This window comes from Galeopterus variegatus, unplaced genomic scaffold (assembly GCF_000696425.1).
Source record: "Galeopterus variegatus unplaced genomic scaffold, G_variegatus-3.0.2 Scaffold4300, whole genome shotgun sequence".
In the NCBI taxonomy this organism is placed as follows: domain Eukaryota; kingdom Metazoa; phylum Chordata; class Mammalia; order Dermoptera; family Cynocephalidae; genus Galeopterus; species Galeopterus variegatus.
Genome location: NW_007730411.1, coordinates 62,310 through 76,453, shown reverse-complemented (window position 1 = coordinate 76,453; position 14,144 = coordinate 62,310). Strand labels below are relative to the sequence as shown.

Here is a 14,144-nt window from a genome sequence, read left to right as displayed (position 1 = left end):
TGGCATCAAAACCTGAGAAATGCAAAGGAGGGTTATCAATATAACTGAGAAAAATAAAAGACAAGAGTCGAAGAAAAGGCATTTGCGAATGAGCAAAATGTTGCAGCATTAAGGGAGTTAAGGATGTAATAATGAAAATCGATTGTTCTCATAGGATTGATGTTGAAGGATATGTGGCTGTTAACACGTAGGAAGCGTGATGAAACTGAACCCTTGGGAAAGATTTGCTGTTTCTTTTTAGATCGCTTGAAGGTGAAAATACCAGGTGGTTTCCATTGCAAAAGGCCAGATTCATTCTCAAAAATCATGTCAGCTGCAAAGTTCTTACATCAGGAAGGAAAGAACCAGGGTAAAAACAAAAAGCAACAAACAAACGAACCCAAAACACTTCATATTTCTAGCAATAGCATGCATGATCTATTTTAATATGTTTTGATGTCTGAATACTTATTTTAATGCCCAACCTCTAGTGGTCATTCTCTGTACTAAAATCTACTACATCACACCCTCTAAACTGATTTTGCTCTGTAATTTTAATGCCCAACCTCTAGTGGTCATTCTCTGTACTAAAATCTACTACATCACACCCTCTCAACTGACTTTGCTTTGTTTACAGAAGTGATCAAACACCACCTTTGTCCCACACAGCTGTAATATTTAGAATAACTTGCGACTACATTAAAATGAAACAGCCAAACAGGGCCCCTTCTGGCCCTTTCCCAGGTTCCACTGCTGCCCTTGGCATTGTCCCTGTAACCTGCAGAGCATAAAGCAAACACTTTCACCATCCCTCTATCAAACAGGCACTTCCTCACACCGGGGCTTTGGGCTGGCAGTTGGAAAGCTCCTGCCATCTTACAGTGTCCAGATGTGTCCTCTGGTGTTTGGCGCGGTCGCTGGAGTTACTGAACGCCTTCTGACAGCCCGGATGCTGGCACAGATAGGGCTTCTCGCCTGTGTGGCTCCGCAAGTGAATCTTCAGATTTTCAAGCCTTGAAAAGGCCTTTTTGCAACCTTCAAACTGCAGAAAGAAAACAATTTGGGGTTGTTAAGAAGAACCTTGAATGCTCGGGTCTTGGGGACAGGAAAAAAATACGTCCTTACTTTGTACTTGGCCTAAAACAATAAAATAAGATGAAATCCAAATAGTAACAAATATTGCATCTAAAAATATCCATAATATGGTTTATGTGAACTGCATTTTTCCACTGAATATACATGTCACTTTCCATACCAGATTTGGGTCCCAAACTGATTTCTGTGATTACTTATGTCAGAGAAAATTTGCTGTGAGCCATCTGGCTCAGTTAATAAAAATACAGTAATGTGTGTCTTAAAGATTTATTAAAAAATTAACACACTTTTCCATTTCCAAATTGGTCTAAATTGAAGGAACTAGGAAGGAAGAAACTTTCTGACAACTAATAAACTAACAAGAAAAATCAGAGTAATATATGAGGGAAAAAAAGAGAATTGAAGACCAGGAGTCCGGGATGAAAAAGGCATGTCTTTACTGGATCAATATGATCACGAACTTCCTTAACTAAATTTTAGGGTTTTTTTCATCTCCCAAAAGAGTGACCATGTTAACATATAGGCTGATGTCAAGCCTAATGAGACAAAGTTTTTAACATACTTTTTAAAAAAGGAACTGGAAGACAGGCAATTGATTTATTGCCAAATCATTTTTCAATAAAGTGATAGTTTAATCTTTATTTTTCAGAAATTTTGTTATCTAATTCATGGAGAGAAGAACTGAAAATGAAGGGCTAAAGATTTCAACATGAGTCATTGGTTTGTCAATAATATTTATTTACAGTAACATCTACTTAATATATTCTGTGGGCAAAATATCATCTACTATTGTAGAGACAAAGTGATTCCAATACTTGAAGTAACAATCTAATAAACAAAATGTGTTAGAGAAAGCCTATAAATGAAGCAGAAAGGTGAAATAGGGATTTATCTTTTAACTGTCTCGGGTGCCGAGCCCCAGAATATTTCTGTTGTGAAGTAACAATCTAATAAACAAAATGTGTTAGAGAAAGCCTATAAATGAAGCAGAAAGGTGAGATAGGGATTTATCTTTTAACTGTCTCGGGTGCCGAGCCCCAGAATATTTCTGTTGTTTTGACAGTTTTCATCCTATTTGAGTTCCAACTGGACGGGAAACTTAGAAATATGGAAAACCTACAAGAATAAAGCATAATATGCTTACAGCACTCAAGAAATGTCACTTCTTAGAGAGGAATGTGGGGGGTCAGGGTGGGATAGGACAGAATATACGTGGATTTCCATTCAAAATTAGCAAGAATAACTCAACCTTGCTGCAAGAAATTTTGTAAAACTCCTTGGTTCTGTTAGTTATTACAATAGATGGTAGAGGACATTGGTCATGAAGGATGATCCAGAGCTGGCCAGGTTTTGGTTATTGGAATTTTCATCTTTAAGTAAAGGATGAACTAAGTAGAAAGAATTATCAAACATGTCATAACTCCATCTATTTAAGTGGTCCAGATTTTGCACGCTGAAGTATTTTAAGAAATTTATGAAAGTTGCACTTATTTTTGATTGAGAGTTATACATGTTTCACAGACATATGTTGGTTTATTTCAATTTTGATATTTTGCTTAAAATAATTTTGGTGTTTTCCTGATTTCTATTTCACATAAAAATAAATTTAGCCTGAACAGAAGATGAATGCTGACGAAATAACTACTTTTTCTCAGCAGAGCAAAAGGCATACGATGCCATGTCGCTAGAGGGAGAGAGGAATTAAGTGGTTCATTTCCACAGGTTTTCAAGTTTGAGAATAAAGGGACTCAAAATTAACCCCCAATTCATAGCTAAGGCCAACCAAACCTCTGTTTTTAAGGTTCTTTCTGAACGTCTACTCACAGCAAACTCTTGGAGTGCAGTTTATTTTACTTGGAATCACCTGGTGGACCACATTTAGCTCTGAAATGAGCTTGTGGTTTTGGACATGCCAAGCCTGGAGCCTAGTTCTTCGCAAGGCTCTTTTGTAGGGTGGATTCCTCCTGGGGCCAGCTCCAGGGGTGCATACCCAGACCCGGGTAGGCCCCCATATCCACTTCCCTCCACATTTGTCTCGGATCTTGGTCAGAGAGAAAGTTGCATTGTTTTGGCACCAGCATGGGAGTGGAGAACTACTTTAGAATAAATTAATGAGGTTTCTGTGAATACTGAATAAAACAAGAGCCCTGGTTCTACCATAGAGTGATTAGAAGGATCCCAGAAACATACTCGACTAATTCAAACTGTCCATGTGGGTTAGACATAAACTGTACGTAGACTAGCGTTTCCAAGGTCTTTCCAGCTAAGTGTCTATTTATGTGTCCAGTTAAAACAATTAATTGCTATTATTACTATTAACAGAAGCAATTATAAAAGACCAAAGGGCTCACTAAATTCCAAGCAAATCAACATCTTGGAAGATCCGGACTATTTTTAAATAGCAAAGATGGAGGAAAATATGAGCACCCAAAAATGGAAACAAGAACATAATCTATGAAATAATGAAATTCCAGCTGATATCCCATGTCTCCACTGCACAAGAAAGGCCAGATGATAACAGGGCAGCATTACAGTATCCTTTCAGGGGAAGGATTCAGAGTGAAGGGCTTGACCTCACAGAGCTGTATGAATAAAGGCAGGAGAAAGGCAGTTTCACATGTGCAGGAGCTCGTACCCCACACCGCCCACTCACTCTTGTGGAGAAATCCACATGGAGAAACCCATGAACCCAAGACCAGTAAAATCAGGCACTAAAGGACTGACAAATGGCGTGGTAGGGGCCGAACACTCAACTCATCACAGGAGTGTGGGGGGCACCACACCCGAATGAACTTGTCACACTGGCGATTCTCCAAGAAGAGGAAGGAGGTGCTGTTCATTTCTCTAAGGGTGTCTGGATGAAACTTGAAAGCAAACAATTTTATAATGAATCATTATCATTCATTAAGGGAATAACCCTGTAATTCAGCACAAGAATTTCCTCTCCCTCGGGCAGTTTTACCCCTAGATTTACAAGTTCAATGAAATGCAAATGTATTAAAAATAAACTGACACTTAGGTTAGGCTTACAAAAGATTGTTACAAAATAAACCAAAACTGAATTCTCTGGGTGTTTGAGCAAATGGATGCCTTTTATCCTTCTTATTTTTTTTCATGTTTCCCGAATCTTTAATGAGCACATCTCACCTTGTAAATGAACATCTAAGTTCAGTGAAGCAAAGACCATTAGGAATGTTTCTTTGGGTCTGGCCAGAGGCTTTCTCATTGAGGTTCCTCCAGTGCAAGATCCATCCTGAGATCTAAAGAAATTGTCAACTGACTGCTCATGTCACTGCCACCAACCAATTCCTACATAAAAATTGACCAATATTCTAGTCCCAGGTCCTCTGCCTCCTGGGCTGGCTGTGGAATCATGAACCCAGGACCAGTGATACACAATTGAATCCTCAGGTTCCTGAGGTTGTCCAAGTTTCAAAAACAGAACATATACAGGAAGACAAAAAGTCAACAAACAAACAAACTCTCAGAGTCCAAAGGGGAAGCAGAAAGAAGAAAAATGGAACTACAAAAGAGAGACAAGCACCTGGCAGTAATGCAGGGGGCAGTGGGGGTGGAAAAGGGGTCTGGTGTTCATTGAGCATTTATTCTGTGCCAAGGTCCTTGCTAGGAATTTTTCCCTGTTTTAGCAATTTTATCTAAATAGCCTTCTCCCCCTCCCATTCACTCATGTGCAGATGGAAGCAAGGTCAATGTGTATTATGGGCAGGGTGTATCCTGGCGAATCCCAAGCAGTGGTTCTCAAAAATGTGGTTCCTGGACCACCAGCATCAATTTCACCTAGGAACAAATTCCCTGACCCCACTCCAGACAGAATCAGAGCTCTGGGGTGGGACCCAGCCTCCCAAGTGTTAAGCCCTCCAGGAGATTCTGAGGAACCCTTCAATGTGAGCGGGGAGCTAGGGAACGCCATTCATACCATAATCAGTGTCCATTTTCTTACAAAAATCTTCTGACAGAAATAAAGTGTTTTGCAGAATTCACTCATTTCTAATTCAGACGAGAGTCATATGGACTAGCATAGCAGCAGCTATCTGAGGACTAAAAAGAAAGATCTCTCTTCTAGGGAAGGGCTGGGTTATCCCTGTTCACACAGCAAATGGGACAAAATCCCAGAATGCTAATCTCTTACTAGAGATTCTTTAAACTCCTGGCTTTTTAATATGCTACCAGGCAGATGTCTGGTTCTGAAATAGGTATGCCCACAAGTTTTCTGTGGCCTCCTGACCAACAAAACATTCCACATTTCTGTTGCCTATTACATTCTGCTGTTGAGGAAAAGCGCTAAAGGGGAGCCATTGTTTTTTCCACTTGTATATTTCAGTGGCTTTAACGACACATATGAGAACAGTGCATGAAACCATAAGTGATAGAATTTTAAAACTCATGTGTTTTGAAAATACTGCACTGCCTGAAGCCTCACTCTGGGAAAAATATCTTTAACTCTGAAGCTGTTTTCAAGTAACAAACTTTAATTAGAAAGTTTAAGCTGCCTCAAACCTAAAGAACCTTAGCTTGCACCACTTTGCTAATTTAGAAGATTATGTCATATTTAAAGAATCAAAACTGGACTGTAATCACCATCTATATATATTAGCTTGATTACGAATTGTTGACATTCAATGGCATTAAGATGACCTTTGAAATATTACTTTCCCTTTCTATTAGAGGCTTTTGTGTAAGGTTCTAAAAATGAAAGGCTCATTAGACACCATTAAAATAGGATTTATTCCATATGTGTAACCAATAATCAAGTAGACTATTACTCCCTCCCCTAATCAGCTACTTAGAGTGGTGAGACGCCTAAGTTCGTATCCAAAGCAGTAATAACAGCAAACCTTTCCTGATCAGGTTTCTATACCATAGTTAATGTCAACAAAACCCAAACAGAAAGGAGTCCATGATGCTGGACACGCTTTTTAAAAATATACATTTAATTTCAATTAAGGCTCAGTGTTTATGACCTTGGAGGTATATGCTTTTACAATTTCATCAGTCAAGACTAATTAATCCCATTAGTGATGGCTGATGCTGTGATATGCAGCAAGAATTGACTGATGAATTATATGCTAGTTTACTTCTCCACACACAGCCCAAAGACAACAGAGATGACAGGTGCTAGTGGAAAGGTCAGCAAATATTTCTTAAATGCCTTGGATACAGTCAAGGTGACTTCCACAATCAGTCTGAGTTTGAGTTCACTTGAATCAAGCACATACCTTTAAAAGGTGTAAATAAAAGATTACTTCTGCTGTGACTCAAAAAGAGATGACCAAAGGAATAGCTGAGGGCCACCTTACACACCTGAAAAGAGGTGTGAAATCTGATGCATGCATTCAGCTGGGATTTCTTTCTGGAAGTTTCTTCCTAGAGCAGAGCTTCCCAGCTTTATGTGCACATGGATTACCTGGGAGTCTTGTTGAAATGCAGATTCTGATTCAGTAGGTCTGGGGAGGGGCCTGAGATTCTGCATTTCGACAAACTCCCATGTGATACCTTCTAAATGTTGACTGTTCGAAGATTACACTTTGAGAACATAGCTTCTAGGGATCCTTAAGTGACTCTCATGGTGAAAATGTACAGTTGGATGGGATTTTAAAAAGAAGAAACAAAAGAACTAGAGAAAACACAAGAATAAAGAAAGGGCTTGCCTCTTATGAAACAAACTGTGGCAGCTTCATCCTTAAGAGTCTGCAACAGTAAAATCTAATTTTAAAATTGAGGTTGAGAAGAAAAAATTTAGGCAGGAGAAAAGTCAGGAGAAAAAGGACAAAGAATCAAAACAGAAAGGCCGCAGCACGTTGGGGCCCTGTAATTTTGTTCCTCCTTCAGCAGACCTGCATTTGAACATAGGGCTTGCCTTGCCCCACTCTTAATATTTACCACATCAGTTTGTAAACAAACTGTGTTCTTGTTTCTGATTTTACGCATTTTGCAGTCAAATCGCCCTCTTGTCCATAATAGAACTTCGTACCCAGAAGCTTCTGTTTCCTTTCAGTTGCTCAAAGGTAATACCTGATTTTATAACATCGCAAAGGTTCTACCCAGAGTAATAGCAGCCTCACTGGAAAATTATTTAAAGTTGTGATAGGGTTATCCCTGATTAACTTGAGAGTCCTCCTAACTTCAGGGAAATCAGTGCAACCCAAACTGAGTGTCCAAAGGTTCCAGGTGTAGATTTACATTTGTCTTCCCTACAACATTCTTCAGTTTCCCTGCTCCTGGGTTTGGCTGGGCAATTGGAGGGGGTAAGAGGCTATGACACTTTGGCTTTGGTGAGTCAACCAATATAGTGCACGCCTCTCATCTGGCATTCTGAAGTGGCCCACAGTCCTCATTTATCCAGATTTTCTGGAACTATAAACAATGTGGTAGAATTAATATAAAATCCTTTCTGTAATGTTTTCCTAAACCGTAATAGAGTTTTGTTACTGTGCTTTTCCTTGTTATTCTAGTGTACAAAAATGAATCTATTAACTAGCTCATAAATGCAACTTTCTGGCTTGCTGTACTTCTTGGTTTTGATTAAGAAATCTGTATAAAACAAAGGTTACCTAAATGGGCAATATGTATGTGTTTCTTATTGGTTTAAGGCAATTTGTTGCTTTTTAACGTTTTAGGTCATGGGTAGCAGTTAATCCTTAAAAGGGTACTGTAAATGAGGTGGCAAAACAAGTGAGGGTTCAACTTAAACAATGAAAACGGAAAAAAACTGTTTTTAAGAAGCCACATGACAATGCAGAGAGAATATGTTATTTCTGTGCCAACATTTAAACCATATTAAATTTTTATGGAAATTATCAAGTGTCTGGTTTGTAACAATTGAAAGGAGCTGGGGACAAATGGAAACTCATCATGGGCATTATACTCACAACGGGAAAGAGAATACTCCATTGCAACACTGATATTTAAGACATATCATATGGCTCTCTCCAGCTATTTAACAAATATAAGGTATCATATATTATTCATCTTGTATCAACACAATGCCAGAAAACTATAATTGCAAGCAAATAATTATTTCTGTGAGAGGGCAAATAATAAAACATTGGCTGGCTGGAAGTTGTGTAAACAAAACAATTTTTGTTGTTGTTATTTATTAGCATTGATTTCATGCAATCTGTGAATATATAGCCATGAGAGCATGTATACTTCAGGGTTTGACAGACCGCAATAAATGCACTTTGATTACATGCCAGTAAAGCAAATATATTTTATGGCTATGTAATTAGTTCTGCATAAACATACCTGTCTAACCCCATTTTCTTTTACTATAACAATACCACGAACTAGGTAATTTATAAAGCATAGAGGTTTATTTAGCTCACTGTTCTGGAAGCTGGGAAGTCCAAAGGCCTGGCAGCAGCCTTTGGTGAGGGCTTTTGTACTGCAACATAACACAGTAGAGAGAAGGAAGGGTAAGTAAGTGCTTGCAAAAAGGGGGCAAAACATGAGAGGTGGCCTTGCCTTGTAACAACCTGCTCTTGAGGTAACTAATCCAGTCCTGCAAGAGTGAGAACTCACACACTCTCATGAGAATTAACCCAGTCCCATGACAGCAGCATTAGTCCCTCCTCACCACTTAATCACCTCTTACAGGTCCTACCTCACAACACTGCCACACCAGGGACCAAATTCCCAACACATCAATTCTGGGGGACACACTCAAACCATAGCCATACCTAAAAGCAATCAAATTATGTAATTTTCTAGCCTGTACAATTCCATAAACATGTGTCTACATAAAGACAATACTTCTGTGAAGTTATATATATAATGCATACAAATAAAAGCAACATTCATATGTTTCACTATCTATATTAAAGAAAAGAATTCTTTCAAACTCTTTAAGTACAAGTCAATACACCAAGTGATCAAGTCCCAGCTCCACAAATGCACAGTGCACATACTGAGTTTCTTGTACACTCAGCACTTTATTAGGCTCTGGGGATGACACAAAAGAAACTTAATCACCTCAAGTTCAATCCTACCTTTTCAGCATTCATAGTACATTCCACGAGATAGACATATACCCAGAATAAACTTGGATTCTGACACAGCCTGCTCCAACACTCCCATATTATTTCCTATACACTAAAGGTGAGGTGAACACTGGGGAGACGAGGAAACAAGAGACGTTGGGAAAATCATCTTTTGGATTGTAGGCATTTTTTTTTTTTTCTGCATTAAAAAAAAAATGGCAGAAGCATTCTCTAAAGCCCTAATTGCTCTAAAAGGTCTGGCTCAGTAATATATTTTCAACTTTCAGAGCAGATAAGGATAGATGGAGTAGAAGAGAACTAGTTAAACAAAAGGAAAGGAAAAATGAAAAAAAAAAAAAAAACAGAATGAGAGAGAGAGACTACATGTCAAAGAAGGGAAGGGAGAGGAAGAACTACAAGTGAGCCCCACGGCTTAGCATATATGTGATCAGGCCTGTCCCCTCTTCACTGTCCCCTCCATCTCTCCCACCTGGGCTCGAGTCCAGCTCATCTGCAGCTCCCTAATTAAGCAGCATGCTGCTCTTTGCCTCTTGCCTTTGCATGTGCTGCTCCCTGTGCCTGGTGGAATCCTACTGACCCCTTAGCTTGGTGCCTCCTCTGGGAAGCCTTCCTTCTGGCTTTCACCAAGGCACAACAGCTCTGTCTCCACATAGGCCCTCCACACTTTGCCGCCTTGCTGACACTTGGAGGCACACCAGTTGGATTGTTTGTTTCCTCCACGAGGCTGTGAGCTTTATGAGGACAAGGCACTGAGTCTTATTAATCCTTTTATTGCCAGAACTAGGCACAGTACTTGGCATATACTCTAGCGATCATAGATTATTTGCTAAATAAAATGCTAAATGAAATGGAGAGAATGAACTCTTTGTAAGAAAGCGTATTGATTTCCTAGGCTTTCTTGTGTAGTAAGCTCATTAAGGCCTTTTAATTAGGCAGGGCTAGTCACTGCTTATGATCACATCAAATGGTCAACATCGCAAACGCTATAAAATGCATTTATGGGTTTTAGATGCTGGATTTTAATGTTCAATAGAACTACTGTAAAATGTACATTTAATTATTTTAACATTTAACCACGTGGATAAAAATACTAATAACAACATATGGTTGTATTTGTGTGTGTGTGTGAATGTGATGTATTAACTTCTTTATTGATGTTCTGAGAAATTTGTAGCACTACTGGTGAAGTGAGCTGTTTTCTTACCACAACCTTTTCCACATTTGAGCTAAACATATACAGATCCATCGGGAACATATTAGCAATAATTCAAGGCACATAAATGTGTGCCTTCTTCGTACATAAAGAAAAAGAAATTTTTAAATTGCCCTTTAAAAGCTGAGCTCATATGCTCTCAAATATGCCAGGAAAGAGCCTCTCATCAGAGTTTCTTGAAAAAAAAAAAAAGATCTTTGGGACTTTGCCCTGAATTGTCCTGAGTCAAGTATCCCCGAAGAGTAGGTCAAGCAATTTTCCATAATGCCATGCGCCTCTGTCAACCACCCTATAGCCAGCCTCTCTGAAAGGGAGGCAAAGATTCTAACCCCACATCCCAAGTTATAACTACACTCAGCTACAGAATTGGTGTTCCGAGTACAGAGGCTGTAGCAAGGCCTTGGCTCCACCTTTCTCACTGGCAGGAGACTTGGCTACCCAGTCATTAATTGTCTTTGACTGCAAAGATGAGAAATGCTACTGCTTGACTTCAGTTTTATTAAGAATTGGCATGCTTGGTTTAACAGAGCTAAGCAATATATTTATTTACTATGGTGTTTCCTAAAATGATTGCTGAATTCTGTCATCTCTGACTGAGAAACTGTTTGCGGGCTGCAACAGAATGTATGCTAACATACATACAGCAACACAAACCTCCAAGACAAACTGTTTAAATCAATTTGCTTATCATATGGGCACATAGGTGCAAATATGTGCATATGCACTTGTGGGTACAGCCATGGGCACACTTTAACACTTGCACACATATCCCACACAGATTCTGTAATAAATGTGTGTGTTTAAGATCTGTGTGCAGGGGTGTAGAAGCAAGCATGAATTTGCCAAGAAAGAAAAGGAAATTCACACACGAAGAGAATAATTTACCATAAATTGGCCCACACTGAGTTTATTCCAAAAAACGGAGTGCAAGATGCCAAATTTTTAATGGCTCTTGCTATTCCAGATCTGGCCCTGACAAGCTTTGGAAGAGATGCAAGTGGGCAGGAAAGATGGGATTAAAAAATTACGTCTTAAGCCTTTTCACTTTCAAATGTAAAATTTCCACCACTGCAATAAAGAGAAAGAGGGTGGCAGGGATATTTTCTTGACACTGTGCTTTTCTCAACAAGAACCCATTGATTTCCATTATGCATTGCTTAAATATAAATTCTGTACTTCTTGCTCAAAGTCATCTGTGACTGGTTGCTTAAAAAAGAAGCAGATATGAAAATGATAAAACTCAAAACCATGCATTAGTTCTGGTGGCCATTGCAAAGGCATGATCTCAGCATGGTGCCCCACTGTGGCTCCAAAGTCCCAGGACTGACAATCTTTCGTGACCACCCACAACCCATATGAGCATATCAAAACCACTCACTCACTTGCTTCCAAAATGCATCACCTCCAGTTCCTTTTCTTTCAAGGCTGAGCCTTTCTGCATGGCCTTCCCAGCACATAGCAGTGCTGACTGGCACACAGCAGGTGCTCAGAAAACCCTTTGTTCCTTCCACTGGCTCTTCTCCTTCATTGCACTGATTTTAAACTACTCTATCCCATATCTGAATGCTTTTCCTTCTTGGTTATTGAGAAAATAACTCTCACACCTTGTCCCTTCTTCCTATATGCCCATGATTCACTCATGAACAGAAGCTGTCATTAAATCCATTAACATGAGCCCCCTCCACCTGGAAGCAGGCAAGAGAGCACATCCAGGGTCCTAGGCAAGGAGATGAGGGCAATACCCCCCTCCCACAAAAGCAAGCAAGAGAGCATGCCAAAAATACCAATTCCACATGGGTGGCTCACCAGAGCCACCACTGCTGAGGAAGCAGATTGATGCCACAGCAGCAGCCACAGCCACTGTGCAGGTGGTCCGCTGGACACTTGATTGCACTGACACAGGGAGAGTCACCAGCAGAGGCTGGAAAAAGAGGAGGACATCTCTCTCCTCAAAGCCCACACTGGAGTAATAGAAGAAGCAACTGCTCTACCAGATGACCAGCCATCAACATAAAGATAGTAGAAATACAAAAACCCAAGGAAATATGACACGACCAAAAGAATACAGTAATTCTCAAATACCAGACTCCATAGAGCAGAAAAGCCTTGAAATGACTGAAAAGGAATTCCAAGCAACAATCTTCAGGAAACTCACTGAGATACAAGAAGACTCAGTTAGACAATATAATGAAATCAGAAAAAAAAAATCCAGGATATGAAGGAGGAAATTTACAAAGAGACTAATACCTTAAAAAAGAATGTAGCAGAACTCATGGAACTGAAAGATTCACTCAATGAAATAAAAAACGCAACAGATAACTTAAGCAGCAGGCTAGAACAAGTGCACGAAAGAATTTCTGATCTTGAAGATGGCCTTTTCAAAATAACTCAGGTGGGCCAAAAAAAGGAAAAAAGAATTTTAAAAAATGAAGAAAATCTAGAAGAGCTAGAAGACAACACTAAGCACACAAACATTTGAATCATGGGTGTTCCAGAAAAGGAGGAGAAAGGAAAAGGCATGGAAAACCTATTCAATGAAATAATAATGGAAAGCTTCCCATGTATAGGGAGAGACATGGACCGTCAGATCCAGGAGGCTCAAAGATCCCCAGAAAGATTCATCCCCAAAAGATCCTCTCCAAGGCACATTATAGTCAAACTGGCAAAGCTCAAAGACAGAGAATATTAAAAGAAGCAAGAGAAAAGCATCAAGTCACCTATAAGAGAGGCCCTATCAGACTAAGAGCAGACTTCTCAACAGAAACTTTACAGGCCAGAAGAAAATGGGATGATATATTCAAAATACTAAGAGAAAAAAATTGCTAGCCAAGAATACCATACCCAGTAAGGCTCTCCTTCAGAAATGAGGGGAAAATAGTGTATTTTCCAGACAGACAAAAGCTGCAAGAGTTCACCACCACACAACTTAGCCCTATAAGAAATCCTCAAGGAAGTACTGCATCTGGAATGTAAAAAATGACAACCACTACCACAAACACAGAAGAATAAAAAAAGCCACTGGTAGAACAAAAATGCAAACAAAAAAGAGAAAGAAACTAAATCTTACCACCACAAAAAGCTATAATGACAATGTAATAATGCTCCTACTTTGTTTCTGATTTTAGTAATTTCGGACTTCTCTCTTTTTTCTGGGTCAGTCTAGATAAAGGTTTGCAAATTTTGTTTATCTTTTTAAAGAATCAATTGTTGGTTTTGTTGATTTTCTCTATTGTTTTTTAACTCCCCATTTTGTATATTTCTGTTGTAATCTTTGTTGTTTCCTACTTATATTTGCTTCTGGTTTAGTTTTCTCTACTTTTTCTATTTTCTTAAGGTAGAAGTTTACATTACTGATTTGAGATTTTTCTTACTTTTAATATAGGACTTCACAAGTGTAGATTTTCCTCTAAGCACTGCATGAGCCCTGCATCCTAAAAGTTTTGATATGTTGTGCTTTGATTTTTATCTCAAAGTCCTCTCTAATTTCCCTGTGATATTTCTTTTTACCTATTTTTTACTTAGGAGAGTGTTGTTTAATTTTCACACATTTGTGAGTTTTCTAAATTTCCTTCTGTTGTCGTGGACAGAGAACATATTTTCTATGATCTCAGTCTTTAAAAAAGAAAAGAAAAATTTAAACAAACAAAAAGTTCATGGAAAGATTTCCATTATCCTTCAATTCTATTTTTCCATGAACTTTTTAAAGTGGCTTTGTGTTTATATTCTGTTTCATTGATTTTCATACAATTTATGTTGCTAAACTTAGATGTTTAATTCTTGTTCTTTTTTTTTTTTTTTTTTTTTTTTTTTTTTTTTTTTTTTTTTTTTTTTCCGTT

General features: G+C 38.8%; 1 protein-coding gene across 1 annotated transcript in view; it reads right to left on the bottom strand.

Moving 5' to 3' along the window:
* Nucleotides 1-14,144, bottom strand: part of LOC103602787 (zinc finger protein GLIS3-like) — a 158,611-nt gene that overhangs the window by 105,576 nt on the left and 38,891 nt on the right. Inside the window, exon 2 of the mRNA XM_008587224.1 lies at nucleotides 860-976. Within this exon, the coding sequence (XP_008585446.1) occupies nucleotides 860-976 (117 nt within the window). The remainder of the gene's footprint in view (nucleotides 1-859; nucleotides 977-14,144) is intronic.